Raw genomic sequence first — 26,058 nt, forward strand, 5'->3', positions numbered from 1 at the left:
TCGCTTCAGTCCTTATGCTTCTAGAGCTCATATGGATGCTACCAACCTCATTCTGTGATGGCAGCAGACTTACAATGGCTGTGAGAATCCCTAATCTGAGAAAATAAAGTTGATGCAAGATTTCACAGTCCCAAGTCAAACTGGTGCCTCTCCAGATGAGTTCAGTATCACATTTAAAGGCAAATAAGTAGTATATATATGAACATGTATCTTCTAGAACTGGAAGGGACCTTGAAGGGTCATTGAGTCCAGTCCCCTGTGCTCACAGCAGGACCAAGCACCCTGTGGACAATTTTTTTTTTAATCTCTTTGCCCCACTCCTAAATGGCCTCCTCAAGGATTGAGCTCACAACCCTGGGTTTATAAAGCCAGAGCTCGAACCACTGAGCTCGAACCACTGACTTTAAAATAAAGTCAAATTTATTGGAAAACCTCTTTTCCTCCACCCATTAATTTGCCACTGCATTCCCTCCACCCCTCCCAGCCCCAATAGCTCAGTGGTTTGAGTATTAGCCTGCTACACCCAGGGTTGTGAGCTCAATCTTTGAGGGGGCCATTTAGGGATCTGGGGCAAATAGGTAAAAATCTGTCAGGGATAACGATAGACCCTGCCATGAGTGCACGGGACTGGACTCGATGACCTCTGAAGGTCCCTTCCAGCTCTAGGAGATAGAGCAGTTGTACATAGACCTCTCCCTGCTCATGGCCTTGGTTTCCCTCACTAGCAGATGCACACACACACCTATGTTAATGCTGGGAGATACTCCAGCACCCACGTCTCTTCCTCTCAATGGCTACGTCTACACGTGCACGCTACATCGAAATAGCTTATTTCGATGTAGCGACATCAAAATAGTCTATTTCGATGAATAACATCTACACGTCCTCCAGGGCTGGCAACGTCGACGTTCAACTTCGATGTTGGGCAGCACCACATCGAAATAGGCGCTGCGAGGGAACGTCTACACGCCAAAGTAGCACACATCGAAATAAGGGTGCCAGGAACAGCTGCAGACAGGGTCACAGGGCAGACTCAACAGCAAGCTGCTCCCTTAAAGGGCCCCTCCCAGACACAGTTGCACTAAACAACACAAGATCCACAGAGCCGACAACTGGTTGCAGATCCTGTGCATGCAGCATGGATCCCCAGCTGCAGCAGCAGCAGCCAGAAGCCCTGGGCTAAGGGCTGCTGCACACGGTGACCATAGAGCCCCGCAGGGGCTGGAGAGAGAGCGTCTCTCAACCCCTCAGCTGATGGCCGCCATGGCGGACCCTGCTATTTCGATGTTGCGGGACGTGGATCGTCTACACGTGCCCTACTTCGACATTCAACTTCGAAGTAGGGCGCTATTCCCATCCCCTCATGGGGTTAGCGACTTCGACGTCTCACCGCCTAACGTCGATTTCAACTTCAAAATAGCGCCCAACACGTGTAGCCGTGATGGGTGCTATTTCGAAGTTGGCGTCGCTACTTCGAAGTAGCGTGCACATGTAGACGCGGCCAATGAGTTAACTCCTCTCACAGTTCTGCCCCCTTCCTGTTCCCTAGAGCAGGCGGAATGGAAATGCACCTACTTCCCAGAGCCTGCTCCTGCAGGACCCAAAAACAGTGTAGCACAGGGAAGGAAGGTATGGATGTCACTAGGGGCCTGAGTGGGAGTAAGAAAGGAAAAAAGGCAGAAGGAGCCTGGCTCCTGCAGGGTCTTGCAGGGAAATAAGGCTTGGCAAGGGACCGACAAAAGGGTGGAAATGTCCCTCTTCAGAATCCTGGGATGTAGTGGGCTATGCCATTCCCCACTGGCTGCATGAAGCACCACTGCAAAGAAAGGGGAAGGGAAGGGTGCAATGTCCTGCGTCCAGTCCAGCACACGCTCCCTCAAGCAGTTCCACCCGCTAGCTCCAATGACCCCCCTTGCCCCTCAGCCTCTCCAAATCACCATAGCCAGGCAATGGCAGGTAGGTAGTAAGTGTATCTACATGATGGAGGAAAGGGCCCTTGGGGCTGGACACAGACCATGGACCAGGTTTGACACCCCCAAATTAGAGAAAGTCCCATAACAGAAAATGAAACCCAAGCAAAACCCATGTCCTTACTCTGTTTACTTAACCCCTTACCTTCACAGATCATTGGTTCAATTGTAAACACGTGACCAGGCTTCATCACGCCAACAGCCTTATTTTCTGAAACAAAATTAGAATGTTAATTAGGGCAGAACACATCTTCCAAGAGTGAAGGTCAGGAAGTGTACGGAAGGCTGACTCCCTTTACTGCAGTGTATGCCTGAAACAAGACAGGTGAGAGAAAAATGTTAGACCTGTACTGCAGAGCAGCCTACTTCCAGGTTACACTTCTACCTCCCTCCCCGTCTTCTAAACCTAGTATAAGTGTTTGTTATACTTCTGTTTCACAAAGTGTGCTCACAATTCATTCCTGTCTTTTCTAGACCTCACTCCATGAAAGCAATGAGTTAATACAATGCAGACACTCCTAAAATAGGGTTTGGGTTTTTTTTTTTAAATGGTGAAAAGTGGGAGGTTGAACAAAAAAAGCATATGGCATTAACTGATTAAAAAATATTCAAAGAAGATTTTAAAATGTCAATTTGTTTCCCTCATTGTTGATACTCCTCCAAGCAATGTCACATACAAAAGTCAAGAGGAGACAGGGTACAGATAATCTGGCTCTCCAGAAGAAACCTGTCAGACAGACAGACAGTTTGGTTATGTTTACTCTAGCAAATAATCATTGTTACATAAGCAGTACAGGGTTTGGAGTATATCAATGAAGTCTGAATAGAGAATGTATCAATGTTAATGAGAGCAGTATGTCAATCATGTACATAGCTTTGAAAAATCTCAACCATTATGCCTTCAGACAGATCTCAATACAGTTAGTTCATCTTTCTTACACTTGGTTGGTATGCCTCCTTTTCCAGAGACTGAATATTCAGTTTTACAAGATAAAACTAAACCAAAACTCAAATTTAATTATAGTGGTTTCTAATTCACCACGGAGTAAGTGGCCTAGGGGTTACACCAACTGCTGTTCACCACTGAGAACACAGTTCAGGAGTTCAGCTCACCAGTCATACCAAATAACCAGAACTTTGAAAACTTTGATGGTTCCCAGCTCCCCTGGTCTTGCATGATCCAGGAAACCAACCAGCCCATCAGCCCAGAGCGACAGAAAGCTAGGAACCAGGGGGCAGCCTGGTTCCCTTCTTCTCACTGCTTGCAGGACCTGGAAAACTGGCCAGCCACATGCTGGTCAGTTTCCTGGGTCCCACAAGAAGTGGGGAGATGAGAATGAAGCGGCTCCCCATTGCTTATGGGATTTGAGAAACTGAGCAGCTCATGACTGGTCAGTTTCCCAATTCCCGTCAGCCCAGGCACAGGGGTCCCGCAAGCAGTGGGGAGCGGGGAACCAGCCAGCAGCCTGGCTCCCGGCTCCCCTCCCCTTGCAGAGCCAGGAAACTGACCAGGACAACAGCCTTGGTCAGCTTCCTGGCTCCACAAGCAGAGGGAAGCCGGGCCGTTGCCTGCTTCCCAGCTCCCCACCACTCCAAACACCAGGAAACCCTTTCTGTCAGGGTACCAGCCAAGAGTCAGTCTTCCACCCCGACAGGAACGGTTTCCCCACTCCCGTCAGGAATGGCAGCCTGACTCTTGGCTGCTGCCCCTGACAGGAGTAGTTTTCCACTCCTGTCAGGGGCAGCAGTTGCCTTAACCTGAGACATGCTCAACTTGGTTGCATGTACCTTGATGGTTTACTGTACTTTAATTAACAAAACTGGGAACTGAGATGTCATTCATCCATCCAAGGTGGGGTTCATTCTCCACCCCCAAAGCAGATGCACACTGGCTCAGCTTGTTCATAACATGTTTTAAATTCAACATTCAAAAATTATGCTGCAAATACAAAAATCCAAAGTGACAGGCTGTCAAGCCATGCACACGACTTTATATGAGGGGAACAAATGTTAAACACATTTATTCATCACTGGCCATACACTGGCAGATAAGTGAATACTCACTGGCATAGTGTGGCACATTAGGAGCAGTATGAAAAAGCTTATGGATTCCATGCCCACAGTAGCTCCGAACAACGGAAAAGCCATTTGCTTGAGCGTGTTTCTGAATAATATTTCCCAGCTCTCTATACCGAACACCAGGTTTTACTGCAAGACAAGACATGCACCTTTTTAAAGAGATGCCTCCTTCAACATTTTTGTCATCTGCTTACTACAGGCTGCCTTTATCTACCTAAAATTCCAGAATGGTCACTGAAGCCTAGAACGTCTGTTGCATCAGTGTGAAATGATGAGAACAGCAGCTACCAATACGGTTTACAGCTTTTTTTTTTTTTTAAATAGACTATCACCCAGTACAATCATCAATGGGATTCAGTCTGTAACCTTCAAGTTTGCAGCCATTTTTGGCTTTTTTAAAATAAACAAACAAACAAGCAAGCAAGCAAACCACACATGACGTAGTGAAGTACAGTATATACCCTTGATACAGCAGGCCCTAATTCAGTGGACATGGGGAAACAGACGTCCGTCGGCCTCTCTATCTCCCACCCCAAAGAACGTACACTACTGTAAATGCTGAGGACTCACCGGAGCCACCACCATTGCTGGGTCAGCCACTGCATTCGGGGCGCAGCGCAGGCAGCTCAGACCCAGGAGGAGCAGGGAACATCAGTGCACCATCATACAGTAAACCCTCAGATTTAATGGGCTTTTGGTATTAACAGACACCCTCCCACCCATTAGTCCATTGAAGCAAGGATTTACTGTATACCAAGATGACAGCACAGGCCTTCAGTTAGCAGTAGATAGTTAACAGCTATCACCAGTAAGTCCATTTGCCACTGTGCGCAGCGTCTTGCACTACGGAGCATTTAATGTAATCTAGCAAAGAGCAGTATATGACAAGCTGGTAAAGGAGACAAAAGGGGTCTTGTCTCCTATTGTTTCAGTCTGATACAGAGGAAGACAAATGAGAGTAAGAGGGAAATATCTCCTTCAGGAAAAAAATGATTTTTTCATGTAACAAGCTTTAGGCTTAAAGGGACAAGAGTTAAAGAGTTCATCTGCTGGAGTTCCCCGAACAAATTTTAGGGGCTTGAGAAAACACATTTTCCTGTTTTTTAATATATCTTTTTCCATTGTTGCTAGGTAAAAGGCCCACACAAACAACAAGATAAATGGATTGTATACATTGTTCTGTCAAATTCACAAAATGAGCAACATTAAAAAAAAATTTCATTTTAGATGTTAGCAGTAATGTTCTTTCAGGAGAAGAATTTTAATTTGTCCTCTGTCCCCTTAGCAGTCCACATGAGGCAGAAAGATAAGCAAACAAAATGGTTTGGAATAATTATTTTGAACATTATTTTAAATAGAGAGAGTCAATATACATTTCTCAGGGAACAAATTTAACTAGCACTCTTTTCTGGTAACTCTCTGCAGCCATGTCTACATGCAGCTGTACTCCTGGCAGCTCCAAGTTAACGAGCAGTCTTGCAATTGCAAATGGTTGCTCATTAGCATAATTGCACATTAGTCGCATGAGATTTCGCCCTCTGCAGAGGGGATTGCTAGCAGTACAGAAGCCATGTGGATGTGCCTCTGTTGCCAGTCCATTATCCCTGGGGGGAGGGGCGGTTTAAGCTAGCAGAGGCACATCCACATGGCTTCTTTACTGCTGGCAACCCCCTCTGCCGAGGGCCAAATCTCACATGACTATGCTAATTAGCCACGCGATTATGCTGAGTAGCAGCCATTTGCAATTGCGAGACTGCTCATTAGCATGGAGCTGCTGGGACTACAGTTCCATGTAGATGTGGCCTGCAAGTGGAAGCCCTGCTAACGCTATTTGGGGCCCATCACCGAGATGGCTTACAGGTGTAGGCTCCCAGTTAGTAAATTCACAATGCGAACAAGTTAGAAAAACAATTTTCTTCACTTTTGAAGTGATGCTTTTCATTAAATGAATTGGAAAAAACCACATTTTTAAAATTTAAAAAAAAATTCCACACCCCCCCCATTTCCCCAAAGCATCCTATGCGCTCTACATCCTTTTTTCTACACTATGAGCAATCCAGAGACTCTTATATATCTTGCACAGAATCAAATACATATTTGCACATAACAAACAATGATGTCCTATGTGGATCAGTTCATCACATGGATTATTATACATCTTCCTTGCCAATACTTATTCAAAATAAATGCCACAACAGCCATCAACAGAAACTCAAATACAGCAATTTAAGGAGGACTCTATAGTATAAGTGGACTCTACTAGAAATGTGCATTAAGTATGGTTCTGCAACAGTAGTCATTCCTAATTAGTTCAAACCTGAGAGTTCTCATAATCAAACTCAGTACAGCCTGACACCTTACGCTTCCAAAGTAGTACTTACCTGCATCAATTGCTTGCATTAGGCACTCATAAGTTGTCTGAACTAGTCTCCTTGCACCCTCATCAACTTCCCCAACATAAAAGGTCTCATTCAAATCCCCATGATAACCATTGCGATATAGCGTGATATCCACTGCAAAGAACAGCAAAAAGAGAAAATTCACTTCTTTGCCTTTGTTTTGCTTAAGGCACAACAGTAACTAAATACAAAGCACTGTTGCAATGGCAGGGTTACACTACCAAGGGCTCAGAAAAAAGACCACGCAAAACTCCAGACATTAACTCAGCCATGCAGTCCATCTTTTAGATTTTATGGCATGAATTAACAGAAGTGTTATGTAGTTAAATTTTTCACATTTAACAATGGCAGCAGGAAACTGTATATATGAAATACAGCCATAGCAAATGTATTTATGAGTGATTGATTTAACCACCATAAAGTGTTGCTGAAACAGTTTGTTGTTTAATTTAAATACAGGCAGATACTCAACATTCACCTTAGACTCTCTTGTAGCTCTTCCAGATTTAAGCAGCAATACAATAATATACCCATCATTTAGCCAAATTAAATACATTTTTACTTGTGCATAAATGTTTACAGTACATAATTTTTAAAGAGAGTCACCTCTTAATTAAATCAAACCCCATTTGTTTTCAACAGTAGTCCTTTGTGAAAACTAAAAGCATGTCTTTCCTGAAAAGTGAGGGGCAGACCCATGACTAGCCTGAATCTAGCAAGCAGGAATAACAATAGCAGCGAAGATATGGCAGTACAGGCTTTAACATGGGTTAGCAATAGGGCGACCATATCTCCCTGTCCCGCAAACAGGACAGGGAGACGTGGCGGGGGAGGGGCAGCTCCTCCAAGCCCCAGGAAGCCAGGAAGGAGACAGCAGCTGCCAGCACTCCCCAGGAGCCCTTGGGAAGCTGCAACTGCCGGCGATCCCCAGGAGCCCCAAGAAAGTGGCAGCCGCTAGTGATCCCCCAGAGCCCCAGGGAAGCCACAGCTGCCAGCCATCTACATGGGAGCCATGGGGAAGCAGCACCTGCCCACGATCTCCCTGCCTTTTTGGCATCCCAAATACGGGACCATCCCACCCCATATACGACAGATGGCCACCCTAGTGAGCAACCTGATCATACCAAGTCAGCTACCCGAACTTCAAAGCCTGTGCAGCCACATCTTTACTACTAGTGGTGCCTGTACCAACAGGATCAAAGCTAGCATGGGTCTGCCTGCCTCTACAACAATCACGACAGACTCTAAATCAATGACAAGCTACAAAGCTCAGTCATTTTTGCTGTAGTCTTGTCCAAGACAGTGTGGATAAAAAGTTTTATTTGAATGGGAAAAAATTTATATTAAAAAATGTTTTCCATTTTTTTAAACTTCTGGCAGAAACAGACAATGGAAGTAGTTTTCAGCCCCAAATGGGACACTTTGGCTGTGTCTACACTCCAAAAATAATTTTGAAGTTGCTTACTTTGAAGCAGAGCGTCTACACACACACACACACACACACACACACACACACACACACACACACACACACTTTGAAGTTAACTTAGAAGTAGGGCACTACGCCATTCCTGGGAATGGAGTAAGGACTTCGAAGTTGGAAAGCTAACTTCAAAGTAAGGGGAAATGTGTGTAGACTCTCTGCTGGCTTCTTCGATGTAGTGCCTAACTTCAAAGTTAACGTTGACGTTAGTTCCTAGTCTAGATGCACCCATTTAGAAATTAGGATCATGTGAAAAGCAAGTTATACATGAGAATTATTTTACAACCAGTATTATGGTAGGCATCTGAAGAACATGGGGACAACTGTGATAATATATGTGATGTAACTATGGCTATATTACTACTATATGGCTATACAGGTGACTGGAATGTTTACTAAGGACATATGCTGATTTCGTCTAATAGCAGCATCGAAGGACACCAGCAAAACAGTATCACAATCAGGGTTCCCTGTGAGATGAGCACTTGGGCGACCACCCAGGAGAAATTCAGCAGCACATGTGGCTTCTGGTGATGCACATCCACCCATGCCTAGGTCCCCATAACAAAATTTATTCACATATGGACAGAAAAAATGAGAGGCAACATTAATCACAATGGCTCTACGAATGCTAATGTTTAACCAGTAAGCTTCAGCAGCCATGTCCCTCCCCTACCCCAAGCTGCCACAGGCAGAGACTGCTCTGGCCAGACTGATGGGCCAGGCCATTGCAGGCAAGAATGCTCCAGCTGGGCCAGAGCAGTCCCAGTCCTGGTCCCCAGCATGCCATGAGCAGGGGCAACCCAGCTCAGCTGCAGCAGCCCCTGTCAGTAGCACCCGCACCCCTCAACAGCCGTTTACTCAGTTAACCAGTTAAACCTAGCGTTTAGCCAGTTAACTAATTAAATGGGATTTTACGTCTCAAAAGGGATCTACATAATCAACCTTCCAGTAAACTGGGGGGAGTTGTTAAAGCCAATGCCTGAGCTTTTAGCAGCAAAGATGCTACTTTTAGGTGCCAGCCAAATTACAAGGCTGCTGTTTCCCATGCCGGGAGCAAAAGAAATAGAAATAACATTGCATTTAGACTCCAAGCTCTTCTGAGTAAGTACCTACCACTGTACATCTATAAAACAGCCTCAGCCACTATGATGCTATAGAACTGACATAGCATGATAATAGCTATGATATAAAATCCCTTCTAACTATTTATCCCAAACTAATCAAGGATAGTAATTCTGCTGCCCTTAGGTCAGGCTATGTCTATGCTAGCATTCCTCTTTTGAAAGAGGCATGCAAATGAAGGAAATTGAAAAATGCAAATGAGGTACAAATTTACATGTCTGGCACCTCGTTTGCATATTCTCCTTTCAAAAGGAAAGCAGAGGAGACATGGTTCTTTCCAAAATTAACCCCGTTTCTGAAATAAACCTTATTCAAAAAAATAAATTCAGAATAAGTGTTCCTTTGAAAAATGGGGTTTATTTTTAAAAGAACAGTATCTACTCTGCTTTCCTTCTTTTGAAAGAAGCTCTTTCGAAAGTATATGCAAATGAGGTGCCAGATATGTAAATCTGCACCTTATTTGCATTTTTGATTCCCACGTTTGCACACCTCTTTCAAAAGAGGAATGCGAGTGTAGATATGGCCTCAAATGTACTATCTGTCACACTGTGCTTTGTGCAGTGCCTAGCATAATAGGTTTGATCTATGACTGGGGTTCCTGAGCATTATTCCCTATAAGATGTGTGCTTGTGCGGCTGCTCAGGAGAGATTCTAATGCCACCCAGCTAATTAGGAGAGTGCTCAACGCTGGGATTTTGTTTGTGCTGGCGGTGGATATTTGCATATGCCTCACTGCACGTTAAAAATTTATTCCACACATGGAGAAAGTAGATTATTCCACACATGGATAAAATAGATTAGAAGGAACATTGCCCCTGGGCACTAGCACAATAACAATAGTATCCTATGGCAATTACAAAAGCTGCTAAAACTGTTCTTTTCTCCAACTCCAAATATTTGGAATTTTACACAATCCATCACTTTGGATATGTAGATACTAAACATAACAGAAATGCTAACTAATGAGTCAAGAAAAACAAATTCCAACCTGATGTGGCATCCCAAATCAAAACCTTGCCCCAGAGTGTTTCAGCTGTAAAGACTAGATGCAAGCAGAGTTACTGAGAGGTTTGACTTTCACATCACCTACCATTAACAATATCACCTTCTTGCAATGGCCGCCTGTCAGGTATTCCATGGCAGATCACTTCATTCACTGACGTACAGCATGACTTAGGGAAATTATAATAATTCAGAGGGGAAGGATAGCAATTCCTTGCAATGCAGGCCTGAAACAGATTTAAAAAACAGGCACATATTATACTTTATATTAGTGAATCCATTAGTAAACGAGTGACACAGCTGCAATAAAGCTGAAATTTTTAATTCTTTCTGTATTAGCAGTGATATCTGAAAACATTGCCTCAATTGCTCTTTTTCCAATTTGCTTAAAATCCTGACATGCCCCTTCTCTTCTGTTTTAGTTTATTTTTATTTTTTGCATTTCCTCCCATCATTGACAACGTGAAACAAGCTTTATTTATTTTCTTTTGCCATTTCCACGTCCAGTTATCAATGCTACAATGCTTGGGTTGTTGGAGAACTCATGAGAATATCTATTTATTTAAAAGCTAACTATTTTGGAGCAGGTGATTTTTTAAACAATGGCAACACTCTGGCTAGTCAACAGCTTTATAAAATGTAAATGCTGAGAAATTTAAGTTGGCAACATGTTTTTTTAAAAACATTTTTAAATTATCTAACTTCTTTTGTCTTTACGCAACAGTTTAAATGTTCTATACCAGTGCTGTCCAATAGAAATTTAAGGATCGCCACAACCACACACATCCCACCCTCCCCGCACCCTTTCACTAACTGGTGGAGTTGAGCCTGAGCCCACAGGAGGCTCCACCACCACCACGCCTGTGTTCCACTGAGGCTGTGGCTACACTAACACCCCCTCTCAAAAGGGGGATGCTAATGAGCCACTTCAGCAGATGCTAATGAGGTGCTGCCATGCATATGCAGCGCCTCACTAGCATAATGGCAGCCACATGTGTTTTTAAAGTGCTGCTTTCAAAACGCACGCCGCCAGTGTAGACAGGGGCCTTTCAAAAGGACCCCTGGGCTTCAAAAGCCCCTTCTTCTCATTTGGTTTTGGGGAGAAGGGGCTTTCAAAATCCAGGGAGGGCCTAAGTGGTGGGATTCATGCAGAGAGTTGCAGAGGTTACTCCACACGTGCGGCTCTAAGGAGTCGCGTTTCTCCACACCACGGTGTCCAGTTCACCACACGTGGCGAATGGAAAGCGTATTGGACACCGCAATGCTATACAGTTTCACTCACACACACACACGCACGAGCGCACAATTCTGGAAAAATAAAATGACTCCTAAAACAGCTATTAACCCTATCCACTATTATCAGCTGATTCTTTAAAAAACTAGCCAGCCACTAATTTTTTTGCCACAAACAATTTACATGCTCCACTCCTTTCCACTTGAATCAGTGTGTTCCATTTGGTGTTGGCCCAGCTGCACTCCATGCAGATAGCAAAGTGCTACCATAAGACTCCCCCACATCAGCTACTTGAATTTGACATTACAAGATCTATGGAAACTGCTGTAACTTTTGCAGAGGCCACAGTAACATTGAACCCAATATAAACAAATGCCTATGTGGACTTAGGAAAATCACAAAGATACATTAGAATTTAAGCCCCCATCTAGCAGAGCATTTACTAGACATCAGTTACTTTGCTGGATCTGGGCATTAGTTTGCTTGATTTGCAAATGGCAGCTGGTTCCAGAGGAGGGGAGGACAGTGGGTCAACATGAGCTATACTTTGGATTTTGTAGAATATCCAGTTCCATCCCTGTTCACTCAAACACCCCATTCTGGCAGAGGATCCCTTGGAGCCTCCAAATTTGGGTTGGGTCTTGAAACATAGCATTCTTGAAATGCAGTTGCTATAACGTCTATAAATAGCTTTAAGTTAAGTGGTTCTGAGGTTTTAAGATGGAAATGTTAGGTAATTTAGCAATAAAGAAAATGTGAGTTGACATTTCAGTAGTAACACACTACACAGTTCTACTAAACAGAAGGGACAAGAAAGCACATGCAAATGCAAAAGGATGATAAAGTGGTCTTACTAGATGGACAGCATGATCTATTTCTTCAGTAGTTATGCCTGGTTTCACCATCATTGCAGCAACATCCAACACTTCTCTAGCAAGCTGTAAATGAGACAGCAGAAACTGCTTCTTCAAAAATATACCCATCTTGAGTCACTAGAACACTGCATAACCCCCAACAGGGGAGCAACCTCATGTGACTACAACCAGGGTGATAGGAAAGTTGTGCTACGAAGAAATAGAAGACAGACTTTTGGAAATCAATAGGATTTGTGCTCCTAAATCACTCAGATGTCTCTGAAAATCCCACTCATAATTTACAATTAGTTGGATTTAGAATCTTGCCAAGTGATATAAAGCACTTAAATAAACCTGGAAGTATACTACAATCAAGAACCTAACTACAGCTGGTAAGTTCTTATTCAACAGACCTTCTTATTTTGGAGGCTAAGATAAATAGTTACAATTTCGTTAGTGCTGTTAGCATCATAATCAACAACTTTAGGAGTGGGGATGCAGTTTTGTTCTTTCTTATGCATTATCAGAAGATTAACTGGCTAAGTTCTAATTGCAAAATCTTTGATAGCTCAGTGGTTTGAGCACTAGCCTGCTAAACCTGGGGTTATGAGCTCAATCCTAGAGGAGGCCATTTAGGGACTGGGGCAAATAGATGTCAGGGATGGTGCTTGGTCCTGCCGAGAGGGCGGAGGACTGGACTAGATGACCTCCCAAGGTCCCTTCCAGCTCTAGGAGATGTGTATCTCCAATTTAATTTAATCAGAGTCAGAAAACAGTCAGCTTGATTTTCAGATCTCAAGTTGATTTTGCAGTGATGGCCAGTAGCTTAAAATCATCTTTTCACGCACAAAATAAGCAAATTTGAACTGGAATTGCTAAAAGAGAAGCAGAGGGAGAATTAAGCTGATTTTTCGTCAGTCACTTTTCAGAGTATAACTGCATTTTCAAAGTTCATACTCAAGGTAAATGGTCAAAAACTAGCAAAATCACAAGTTTTCTAAATTGATGGACAGCATGCACATTTTGTAAAACAACCTCACCCTGCACACTACTCGCATCCCTTCTATATCTTCAGAGGAGAGGATTTTTATTTGAGAAGTTCCTTTAAGTGCCTGTTCTGATTCAGACATTCCTGGGGGTGGGAAAAATTTGATTTAAGGTCAATTTTAAGGTCAATTTTTACTCATGTATTACCCACCACCACCACACACAAGCACCCCAAAAAATCTCTCACTTTTGTATTAAAGCACTTAAAGTATCTCCTTCCTGTGAACACACTGGCGACAAACTCACCGGCCCAGGCAATGTTAATATCTAACCTCAATTCTCATGCTTCCCACAGAAACTCCTCAGTTTCCCACCTCCATAACAAACTCTCAACCATTTCTAGCAAACAATCAACCATTACACCCACAGCCAATCACTCAAAGTCTTGCTCAAACAAATTCTGAGCCGCCCCATTCTTGTCACGGACAGCGAGAGTCAGGCTGCCACCCCGACAGGAGTGGTTTCCCAGCTCCTGTCAGGGCAGCAGCCTGACTCTTGGCTGCCGCCCCTCACATGAGCAGGGAAACTGACCGGCACAGCAGTGCTGGTCAGCTCCCCATCTCTTGTGAGCAGAGGACAGCCCAAACCCAGGCTCTCGGCTGCCCCTCACTGACAAGGCAGGGGAAACTGACCAGCACTACTGCACTGGTCAGTTTTCCTGGCTCCCCAAGTTATGGGAAATTTGACTTATGCCAGGTTGCGCAAGAATGCAACCTCTGAGTAAATCAGGAGCCTACTGTATAGGCCATTTTAGAAAGCACATGTATAGCAGGGACCCTGAAAATAGTTTTATACAATCAGCCTTTTTAAGTTAACTTTTGAAATGACCCTTGTTACATCCACGTTATCATGTAATAAGACACTTTTGAGAGGACAGTGTTCAAAATGCACCTTTAGATGATAACTCACAGAAGTTCTGGAGTATCTATAAAACATATCCAATCTTACTGATGAAAGGATCTTGTGACAAAACGACTGCTAAAGATAAAGTCTCTTCTCCTGTTACATTGTTATATGTTCTAGGAATACTGCAGTGTACACAAAAAAAAAGTAAATATTTTAAACTGTAATGCATTTTAAATTACCTAGTGGGTGATCAGCATAATCCGGTCTCTGAATATAACTTGGCACAGGCCTCGTTGGCATCTAAATGAATCACAGTCAAAGGTAGTTAGATTGTAAAAGCGCACTTCACATATTGATTTTGAGATGCGTTATCCCTCCTGTTTCACAGTTTTTGTTCATTTACTCCAACCTGCAAAAGTCACCAATTGCAAATGGATCCTCCAGTTATTAGTACAAATTAGTGAGATTTAAATATTTTGTTTAAATAACACCCCAGATTTTAATCAGTGTTCACTAAGGTTTCACACCATTCACTCTTTCAGCAGTCAAGGAGGCAAGGACTTTATTATTGTAAGGTTGAGTTCCACTGCCTGCTAGTGTATTTAAAAAAAAAAAAAAAAAAAAAAAAAAATCAGTATTTCCCATCCACCAGCCCAGCAAATCCACAGGATCTGGGATGCCATCAGGCTGAACTGAGCCATTCTACCGACCTCAAGTACATTGAGAAAAACACATTGGGAGCGTCTACACTTGCATTCCTCTTTCGAAAGAGGAATGCAAATGAGGCGTATTGAAAATGCAAATTAGGTATAAATTTGCATGTTTGTCACCTCATTTGCATGTTCTAATTTCAAAAGAAGAAAGCCGGTGTAGACGCTGCTCTTTCAAAGGTAAACCCCCATCTTCAAAAGAATACTTCTTCCCTGTATTTAATGGGAAGAAGGAGTCTTTCGAAGATGGAGGTTTACTTTCGAAAGAGCAGCATCTACACTGGCTTTCTTCTTTCGAAAGCAGCTCTTTTGAAATTAGAATATGCAAATGTGCATAATATGCAAATTTATATCTCATCTGCATTTTTAATTTACCTCATTTGCGTTCCTCCTTCAAAAGAGGAATGCAAGTGTAGCCGCACCCATGGATATGTAAGTAAATCAGCTAGACCAAGGGTTGGCAATCAAAATAGCAAGAGCCTTTTTATTTTTTTAAACAATAACTCGAGAGCCGCAATGCACAGGGACATGAGATGATCCTTAATAAAGCACGTTAAACCATATTTTAAGAACAACGCGCACACAGTGATGTGTAATGCAATGCATGTTTACTGCAGGACATTCAGAAACTTTTTACGTATTCTATTTCCTCACTCTTTACGCTCGTGTGTATACACACACTACCTCTTCCTGACTTTCACTCCCTAACTCACTTTACTTATGCCAATTTTGCTTCTCATTTAATTTCAATTTTCTTTCTTATAATGCATGTTGCCTTTCACAGCAGGAATGCCGTAAGCTTCCTTTTCTTTTGCAAAAATCAAGACTTTTTAGCAGCATTATCAGAACACAAGACACCATATCATATCCCACAGTGTACTGCACATACTAAAGGGGGAGTTCTCACGTTTTGAGATCACATATCGTTTGCTATTTACAGATGAATTGTTCATTGTTGAGCTTTTAGACACTTTTTTTTTTTAAACTTTGCAATTATAGTGTCATGCGCCACAAAGAAGTCCTTAAAGAGCCTCACGTGGCTCCAGAGCCACAGGTTGCAGAACCCTGAGCTAGACAGATGCACAACTGAAATGCTGCTAGACCACCACATGGTAACTAATGCATTTTAGAGTATTTGTTTTTTCTGTAGCTGAGGCCCAAACCCTGCAAAGACCTGGGCCTTGTCTACTCACAAATTTGTACCAGTTTAACTGAAAGTGTATTTTTAAAGGATTTAGTAAAACCACCAAAAATCCTGTGTAGACAATCTTATTTCAGTTTAAGAATAGCCCATATAAATTGATTCATTACCAATTTAAGCTAAACCAAAACAAGTGTCCCCCACAATGTTTTGTGCCAGTTTCACTAAAGCAGTTTTCAAACTGATTTAAATTAAGCCAGTGTATCTTTCTCAAATAGAATTTCATTATCCAAAAATGTAACTTTACACCCCATTGACTTAAATGGGACTGCTAGGTGCACACAGCAAGGGTCTCAAATTCAATTTCCTTTGGGTTAAGGCCAGTTCTCAAATCTTCCTGGGGGTCAGGGTACCCCCCCCCCGGCAGGGCTCCATAGTGCGGGGGGGTTTCCATACATCCACCCCATGCTTCTCCCAGCCCAGCCTTCTAGTCTGTGTGCTCCCGTCCCCTACCCACATGCATCCCCGGCCCCACCTGCCACATCTGAACAATTTAAAAACCCTCTAGGAATCCCCAGCATTATCAGTGACACTTTAGCGGGCTGCTACCTCTACACCACTGTCAGCATATCCCTGTGGCCCAAGGAATGTGTGTCCCCAGCCCTGCCTCTGCACATTGGCAGAGATCACCCCACCATGCCCCTGCACTCACAGTGGGAATCATGGGGAAGCAGAGCCAAGCAGCAACCTGCTCTGCTCTGCCACTATCTCCCACACTTGAGGGAGGGAGCTTGACGGAAGGAATGTGATACAGAGGAAAGGGCAGAAGAGATGTGGGAAGAGGTGAGATGGAGAGGCTGGGCTCACGGGAAGGATATGGATACTCCCTGCAGCCCCCCAGGGCTGCAGGAACTCAAGTGCCAGCAGCCAGGCATGGGCCAGATTGTGGAACTGCTCAGGCAGCATGTGGACCCCGGGCTGAGAGTCTGAGATCCCAGACATCGAGTGAAACACGTACACAAGTTTTTGCAGGATCAGGAGCTCAATTTTTTTTAATACTTTGTAGCCATGGGAACAGCAGCAAGGCATTGGCAGCTATACTACTACAGGAGCACACAGATCCGATCTATTATAAATTCGTAACTTTCAGTGGGATCTAGGTGCATAACTTTGAAAATCTACTCCAATATCATTTTATAAATTTCCAGCAAACCTAGGTTTTGTTTATTTAGGTATTTTTAAATTATTCTCCTCCCTTTCTCTCCTACAGTTGGATTAATTCCCAAATGCTAATATTGACTAGTTTCATGCATTCTTTAAGATTACTCCTTCCCATTTTTCACCTAAACCAGCGGTGGGCACCATGTGGCCACCAGGGTAATCCAATGGTAGGCCACGAGACATTCTGTAGATGTTGACTGTCCTCCTCCTGCAGCTCCCAGGTGCCACAGTTCTCCATTCCCGGCCAATGGAAGCTATGAGAAGAGGTGGCCAGGCACATCCCTGTGGCCCATCACTTTCTACAGCTCCCACTGGCTGGACAAACACACACAGCCATTGGAAGCTGCTGAGGGCTGTGCATGCAGGTGGTCAACATCGCCAAAACGTCTCGCAGCAGTGGATTACCCTGATGAGCCACGTGCCTGTGGCCCACAGACTGCAGGTTGCTCACTACTGCCATAACACACACACACACACACTCACTGTAGTGATGCAACTGCCAAGGAATTTCCCTGCTCTGATTTTGTAGCTGAAAACATTTGGGGAGAGGAAAGGAAAGATATTCTTTCGCACACTCATAACAGATAACGTAGCCACTTACTAGTGGATAATGTGGCCTGAGTTTACCAGTATATCGATAACCAGCCCAAGGTTCTGTGTTAATTTCACCTTCTACAGCCCACGAAGAAATTTCACGTTTAGCTTTTTCATCTTCTGCAAAAAGAAAAAGAAAACTAAATTTCATGTTACTAGGACAAACTAACCACCTGTTCCAAAAACGGGGAGAATACAAAAACTGAACTCTAAGGCCCTTACGCTGCTGTGAAGTTAGTAGCTTTACACTAAGCTGTCAAACATGACATGATGGAAGCATTAATTGCACTACTGCACCTAAAATACCAGCATTACTTGTCTATGCTGCCATTGTTATGGTGCAAAGAGACCCAGTACTGAATGCCACAGTGCCAAGAGTTGCCTGAACTAGAAAAATTTATTAGTATTTTCCCGTATTGCTCCCAATATAAAACAATAAAAACATGACATTTTATTACGGGAACAAGAGTCTTACCGAGTTTAAGGTAGTGGGTGAAGGATATCAAGAGTTTGGCTTCTATCCCTCTTACTTGTTTTTAATGTTGATTCCCCTTTCTTCTGTCTCTTTGCAGTTGGGTATTTTTCCTCCCCACATTCTTCTAAATTTCAGACTTTCATGACAAGTGCAGCCACTCAGAGCCAGTAAAATATAACAGCCAAAGCAGAGGGATTTGAACACGGTATACAAAGTATTATTATTATTGAGAGATAACCAGGCAGGTGTGTAAATTAGACACCCACAATCAAAAGAAACTTTATAAACCCAAGTAACTCTACTGTTGAGTTTACACTCAGGAAACTTTGCTGTCATCTTCCTGCACCAGTGGCTGGAGAGCAGATGCTGTAACATAGATCAAGAGCAAGCCTTGCAACTACTGTGCCACTTTCTAAAAACAGTGCAACCTGGTTTCACTACAGCAAGGGTGGGGACTTTTTCTTGCATCAAGGGCCAATAATTCACAGAAAATCAATTCACAGAAAATCACACAAAAAGCACCCCGCCCCAGGTGTGGAATGGGAGAGAGGGGGGTCTGAGCAGGAAGGAGGGTGCAGGAGCAGGGTGTAGGTGGAAGAGAGGGAATTTGAGTGTTTTTCTGGAAAGGGGAGGAGGGCAGTACATGCACTTGCAGGCACTGCTTCACATCTGTTCCTGGCTAATGGGAGCAGCATGGGTTTAACATGGATACGTATCATAGAACTGGAAGGGACCTCGTGAGGTCATCGAGTCCAGTCATCCCTGACATTTTTTTTTTTTGAAATCTAACCTGCCCCAGACCCTTAAAACGCTCCCTCAAATATTGAACTCACAACCCTTGGTCTACACCAATGCTCTAACCACTGAGTTATCCCCCTACAGGCGAGCATTAGGTTCCCTGTGCTGCTGTTCCCTGAGCCAGGCACAGAGACACTCCCTCCCCTCCTGCCAGGCAGAACTGGCCACACAGGAGCTTTAGCACCAGATTTTCTTGTTTTTTTTAAAAGCCTCAGGCATTAAAAAAAGCCTCACAAAGCAAGAAGTCTGGCAATGTCTCACTGCTGTAACTTACTCTCCTTTCCCTGTTCACGGCTCTGGCTGCTTAAATCTCGGCAATACTTCAATCGCACAGGGGCAGGGTGTGAATAGACAGAGAAACTTCCATGCCAAGACACTGAAGTTTGATCTACATCTCCAGTACAAGTAACAGTTTAGGGCAGAGATGTCCAACCTTCTTTCACCAGGGGCCACATGGCAATTTTTTTACATGTTCCAGCGGCTGAACATAAAATAGCCTCAAACCTGCCCTGCCCCACAGCTCCCCAGGCTTAACCCTTCGCACTCCCAAACCACCGTCCGCCCCATCCCACCCCACCCCCTGCCTTAACCCACCCCCACCCCCCCACAGCCCCAACACACACACACACAGAGACAACCCCCACAGCCAAGCATCTTGCAACCCAGCCTGGGTGACTCACAGGAACTGCACTGCCGGAGCCCCGAGCACCACACGAGCTGCACTCAGCCCCGAGAGCCTCACCCAGCCCCACGAGTCATGCCGTGCCTCGCCCAGCCCCGAGAGCCACACTGTGCCTTGACAGCCGTGCTGCACACCACCTAGCACCGAGAGCCGTGTGCACACCTTTTAAAAATGACACCGCTGCTGGCTCCATGGACTGGATTAAAAGGCTCCACGGGTCATGCATTGGACACCCCTGGTTTAGGGCCTAAGCTGGATCTTGAACGTTCAATGCACGTAGCCCATGTATCTCAGAAAAATCCACAATCTGGCAAACACATGCATGCACTAGGGATGTTAATGTTTAACTGGTTAACCAATAGGACTCACTCTAAACAGAGGCAGCTTACTGGTTACAGTTAACCAGTGGAGGCTGGAGCATCCCCCTGCTCACAGGTGGCTGCTTGAGTCCCACGGGGCACACCGCAAACAGTGGCCGCTCCAGCAAGGCCAGAGTAGCCCTCATCTGCAACGGCCCCAGCAGCTCTCCAGCCCAACCAGAGCAGGCCCCGTCCATGTCAGGAGTGCTGCTTCAGCCCAGATGGCCTCCCCGGCCATCCTCCCCACCCTGCACTGTTTCATCGGTTACACAGTTAAACTTAATATTTAACCAGTTAACTAATTAAACAGGATTTTACACCCCTAGCATGCACATGAGTGAAGATACAGAGCAGTGCACACTGTATTACTTAGGTCAAAATATAACTCTCATTTTGCATTTTGAAACTAGAGCAGCAATGGGCAACCAAGGTTAGCGAGTGGACCGTGTAAGCCATTCAACGTTCAAGCTCTAGGAAGGAGGGGGACAGAGCACGAATCAACTGATTCATGGGGCTCTGAAGGTACGGGGAGGGAGTGGGGAGGAGTAGGTAAGTGCAAGGCCCCAGGGCATGAGAGGTGTGGGGGAAGGGTGCAGAGAAGGGGTTTGCAGACTGTGGGTTGCTCACCACTGAACTACCGTGAAAAATGAACACTTGTGATAACATGAATATTTGATCTTCACATATAAACTTAAAGCAGAATAAAGATGGCACAAAGAACTCACTTACTTGCTTTCTTGTGCAGTAACTTGTGAGTAGCCCAGCTTCCTTTAAAACATTCCTGCAAATGAAAAATAATACAAAAATCACTGCTCTCTGGGACAGAATAATGTGACCTTCACAAAATGGACAACAAACTATATTTACAAGAATATTCTATTATCTACTTTAGCAACACTCAAAAAAGCTGCTTGAACTATCAGGGTTAAAACTGGAAAATACTGTAGTTAACTGGTTTATAAACCAACAGGGAGAGAGCCGAGCCAAACAGCTGCAATTAATACCATTACACCAAGTTGATTTCCTCTCATCTCCTTGGTATCATCCCACTAAGACTTGTCTGGGTAATCAAGCCCTCTAAGCTGCAACAAGGATGATGTAATATCGGACAGCCTGTAGAATCACAGCAGTCAGAGGTGAAAAGGCTCATTCGATCATCCAGTCCACCTCCCTTTTAATGCACGCTTGGGGCTTACCACATTTTCTACTGTTTCAAGCAAGAAGGGAAGCGTGGGGGGACAGGTTCTCTAGCACTGAAAGTGATCCGCATTATGAAAACATTTGGAAACCAGTCCTGGGACTGTGACAGTCCCTTCCCTGGAGGGCTGGGGCAAGATCATTCCTCTTGCAACAGGCACTCAGCCTGCGTGTGCTCGGGCACCTCTGTAAGAGCAGCAACAGGATTCGTCTGGCATGATGTGCGCTTCAATGGAAAATATATGGCTGTGTGTGTGTGCGCACGTGAGAAACACAGACTGGAAATAGAGGAAAAATGAATTGAGAGCGCGCGCCTGAATGTGAAGCATGAATGTGTGTGAATGGGAGGGTGTGTAGGGGGGAAAGAGAGAGAGAAAACGTAGATGGAAAGAAGTATGAATCGAGGACTTCAAAGGCACAGGTGACAGTGAAGAGTGGATCTGCAATGAAGGGCAGGGCAGGCGGTACAGGGAAGTGGGGAAGACAGAATGAACAGGAGTTGAAGGAGAGAAGCAAGGAGGATAAGGCAAGGATTTGTGGGCAAGCAATAAATTAAGATTAAAAAAAAGACAATGAAGGCAGAAGAGATTAAAACAGCAGTATGGACGGCACTGAAAAGAAATCCCCACTCCCCCTCCCGGTCAGCCTTCACTTGCAGGCCAGCACACACCTTTTCTAAAAGGAGCTCGCATTTGGGAAGACGACGACAATTCCTCTCTCCACCTTGGCCTTGTCTCCACTTACAACAGCAAGTGGTAGTGAAAAACAAACAGTGTGTATCTACACAAAGTAGTAAGGGGCTCTGGCTGAGGAGCTCCTGCAGCTCCCTGTAGTGGAAAAAGGCTTCAGCAGTGGGGAGCTGCCACCTCTGCCACCACAGGAGCCTTTCTGTGGGGCAGGGGAAGGCCCTGGCAATAGGATACTAAACTGCTAACATCAGCAGCGTAGGCATAGAAGGCACTGCTTGGTATATCCTAAAGTCTGGCATATTTTCACTCACCTAAACAGTGACTCATGCTAGGAGACATGTAGCACATGAACTCTACGAGCCCCCTCCACCCCTCATATGTAACAGACACGCATACGCTCGTGTACACACAGTACAGTATCACACAATGCCTTCCAAGTCGGTCATTCAATCACCGTCAGGCTGCCTGACTCTTCCGAGCCCACCCTTGGTGAAAAATCATTGACGTTCCCCATTGTGCTAAGCATTGCATCTCTCTAAACAGCAGGTATTTAGAGCCTCCCTCTAATGGCATTCTGTTCTTAGCCCTCAACTTTCTGTTCTTGTACATAAAATCTAACTCACGTGGACTTGTTGGTTGTATTTAAATCATGTTAATTGTTTGGAAGAAGGCAAGGCCACTGATTTACATCAACGGCTGACTTGTTCAAGCAAAAATAAGCAGACCACAAACTTTTTCCTTTATAAGGAAAGCCTTGTACTACCAACGAATCAGCATCATTTTAAACTGCCAGCCAAAGCCAGCAATTCATTAAAACCAGTGTGTACATACTCAACCTCTGACTAATACAACGCGTCTGAAAACTGTACTCAGAAAGGTTCTTCCCCCTATTGTAACTACATAGCCAACCCTACACACACATCTGAAATGCAAACATCTTTTATTCACTGTTCTTTTAATACTTTAAATTACTAGAGACAACATTATTTACTTTCTGAACAAGTATCTGAACATTTCATAGTCACTGTCTGGCTTGGCTGCTGCATATGCACCTATGTTTTCATAGGCTTAATCAGCATTTTTATAAATAAACTGGAGCAACAGCTGTAGCAACACATGCTTACAATTAGGTATAACTTGAGTTTCAAAGCCAAGAGTGAATGCATCTTTCTACAGCTGTATTTCTGTCCTATGCCAAGGCCCATTGCTTTGAAAAGAAAAAGAATGAGAGAGACTGGAACGGACAGGGTTGCCCTAACAGGACGGGGGAACAGAGTGTGCAGGGCTGTATCCCACTCTCTGTCATGGAGGAAGAGCACCAAGAGGAAGAAATGAGACACTGCACTAGGAACAAGGAGCAGCTTCGGGACCTGTACTCTCCTTTCCCATTGCTGGCACTGCTTCTAACCCATCTGTCATGGGGGACAAACTCTGACCCTGCAGTACTTCGACCCCTCAGCCATTAAAAGGTCAAGAGCTCTCTTTCCTGTTCGGTTATGTAAGGAGCAGGGCACCTGACAGACTTGGCTGGGCTCTGAGCAAGGTGGGGAAGGGTGACTCTGGGCCTCCAGAAGGGGCAGGACCTTGGGCAGAAAGAAAGGGGTTGGGAGCGAGTCTCCCCAAACCAGGCCTTCAGTGCCACCTGGGGCTCCAATGGCGATTTAAAAGGCCCAGGCTTGGGAGGTTGCTGCTTTTAAATGGCTTGACCCTGGGGAGCTACCTCTTTCCCCACTCCTCCCTACTCCTGGTGGCAGGAGCACTCCACCCACGTACATCAATGGTCCTCTTCCAATCCATAGAAGAGAACTCCTTCCGTTCACGTGGCCCTGGTACCCCTTCTGGGTGAAGGGCCCTGATCATCTGAAGAGTTCCAGTCTCCCGTCATAATATTTTCTTTAACCTGCCTGACCCTTTCCTACCTTTATGGTTCTTAGTCATTCCTATACCATAAGCAGAGCAAGAGAGAGACCTGGGAAAAATAGTGTGTGTAACTTAAAGACCAAAAAAGAGACCCAATTATTATGAGGAAAGAAATGAGACATAAGACACGTGGACACTCAAATGTTTAAAAAAGTGTATCTGTGCTTGAAAACTGATTGGCTTCAATGGGAAAAAGACACTTTTAAAGGATGATAAACTAACATGGACTAATCTCATCCATTCTTTCAGATTACTCCTGTCCATTTTGCACCTAAATCAGCAGTGGGCACCTAATTTTAAAAGTTAGAAGCCATTTCCAGAACTATTTTCCATGACTCCTCCTGACAATATTTGTGTATTACAGTCATAAACACATTTTTTTTCAAATATATTTCTCTCCTCTGTTACTCGATGAAAGAGCTGCACAAAGGAAAAAACTGACTTGCAAAAGTAAACAGTGAAATTTATTACATACAAAGTAAACTGAAAAAACAAGGAAACAATTGTCCTTAACTTTTGTCACTTGCAACAGCAGTAACAAAAACAGAACTGTAATTTTAATTTGGTGTTGTGCATTTCAAATCTCCACAGTTATTTTGGCTCCACAAACAATTACAGCAGTTCTGTTCCTAGACATGAGCTCTACCTGATGCTCATTAGGAGCAACATGATCAAATTCACTTGAAATGAAAAAAAAAAAATCAAATACAATCAATATTAAATCTGTGGAATTATTTCCCTTTCAGGGATACAGTTTCTGTCAAACAATCCAATTAGTCTCTACCTAAGGAATCCAGCCCCCTATCTGCTGATTGACATGTTGATATAGACATGCACTGTAGCATAATTTGTTTTGCTGTCAACAGCATTTTCTGGGACATGTGTATGACAAACAATGGTTAAAAGTTATGTTACATGCCCTGTTTACTGATTAGTCATAAGAAAAACTGCAAAACTGGCAATTCTACAACATATTTACAGTAGGAAGATCAGGTCAGTCAACGGCAGCTTGGCTCTTGATACAGCAGTCATTATGGATGCTTCTTTTTATTATACCTCAGGGGTCCCCATTACCATGGTACCTGAGAACTTCCACTTTCCATGGATATATCCTCACAACAAGCCTGTGAGGTAGATAAGCGCTAGTACCTCAACTTTACACCTGAGGAACTGAAGCATGGTGGTACTAAGTGATATGCACAGGGTCACAGACATAGGATATGGTACAGCAGGTATTTGAAACTGGGTCATCAGCATCCTAAATACTGGACCATATACATCCTCTCTTTATCTTTATTAAAAAGATACACAGCATAGACACACAACAGTGACTCACAAATGCCCTCCATCATTAAAATAAATCTACCCCTCCCAATAAGCTGTTAGAAGAATACTTCCACTGACCTATTGCTGTTTACAATAGGGGTGAGAGAAGTGGGGGGGCAGGCCCTCGGGAGGGGTGAAATTTTGCAAGGGGCGGCACAGCACAATCAGCTGTTGGGTCTCAGGCTCATCCATCTCATTTAAAATGTTGATATATGTGACTGTTTTTATGTAGGTGTATTCATGTTTATATCCCAGTTAATAAAGTTTTTCATTCTACGCACATGCCAAAAAGGTTTTTTTCCCCCCCAAAAGGAACATAAATGAAATTTCCATTGGTGTGAATCACAGGTTGTGGAGAAAAAGGGGGCTGTCATCTGCAAGGATGAAAAGCAGGGCCCAAAGTAAAAGGTTTGCTCACCCCAGGTTTACATGGGGTTTTAGGGCAGCTCAACTATGTCTCTCAGGGGCATGAATTTTTCACATCCCCGAGCACCATAGGTAGGTTGACCTAACTTTCTAGTATAGGTCAGCCTCCTAAGGTTTAAGAGTGATTACCACCACAAAACAGCCTGCAGTCACACAACAGGAAGAGTCATTGCCAGCTTTACCAATACAGCAGAGTTAGCTCTGGCACCTCTATGACAGGGTGCCCTATAAAGAGCTGTAGATATTCTATTTCTTACTATTGAGGCTGATGCTGCAGACACAGCATAGATCTAATCTCAAAAGATCTCAAAATGCTGCATAATTGTAAGTTTACTTTTTCACAAAGTTATTGTGAAGTTAACTAGTATGTAACTTGACTTTTACCCACCCTTAAAAAGCAGCAACTTCTGGGGTAGAACAGAGTAGCTGGATAAAAAAAACAGATGGATGCGATGCAACAATTGAAGACTATATTTAAAAT

The 26,058-nt window shown here is 44.0% G+C and overlaps 1 protein-coding gene across 1 annotated transcript in view; it reads right to left on the minus strand.

The window, feature by feature from the left end:
- The window catches only part of METAP1 (methionyl aminopeptidase 1), a 37,460-nt gene that overhangs the window by 4,198 nt on the left and 7,204 nt on the right, over window positions 1-26,058 (minus strand). Inside the window, exons 2-10 of the mRNA XM_074993540.1 lie at window positions 20,749-20,800; window positions 17,713-17,825; window positions 14,279-14,339; window positions 13,187-13,278; window positions 12,147-12,230; window positions 10,147-10,285; window positions 6,431-6,562; window positions 4,035-4,178; window positions 2,116-2,181 (exon numbers count right to left, since the gene is read on the minus strand). Coding sequence (XP_074849641.1) covers window positions 2,116-2,181; window positions 4,035-4,178; window positions 6,431-6,562; window positions 10,147-10,285; window positions 12,147-12,230; window positions 13,187-13,278; window positions 14,279-14,339; window positions 17,713-17,825; window positions 20,749-20,800 — 883 coding nt within the window. The remainder of the gene's footprint in view (window positions 1-2,115; window positions 2,182-4,034; window positions 4,179-6,430; window positions 6,563-10,146; window positions 10,286-12,146; window positions 12,231-13,186; window positions 13,279-14,278; window positions 14,340-17,712; window positions 17,826-20,748; window positions 20,801-26,058) is intronic.

This window comes from Carettochelys insculpta, chromosome 4 (genome assembly GCF_033958435.1).
Source record: "Carettochelys insculpta isolate YL-2023 chromosome 4, ASM3395843v1, whole genome shotgun sequence".
NCBI lineage: Eukaryota > Metazoa > Chordata > Testudines > Carettochelyidae > Carettochelys > Carettochelys insculpta.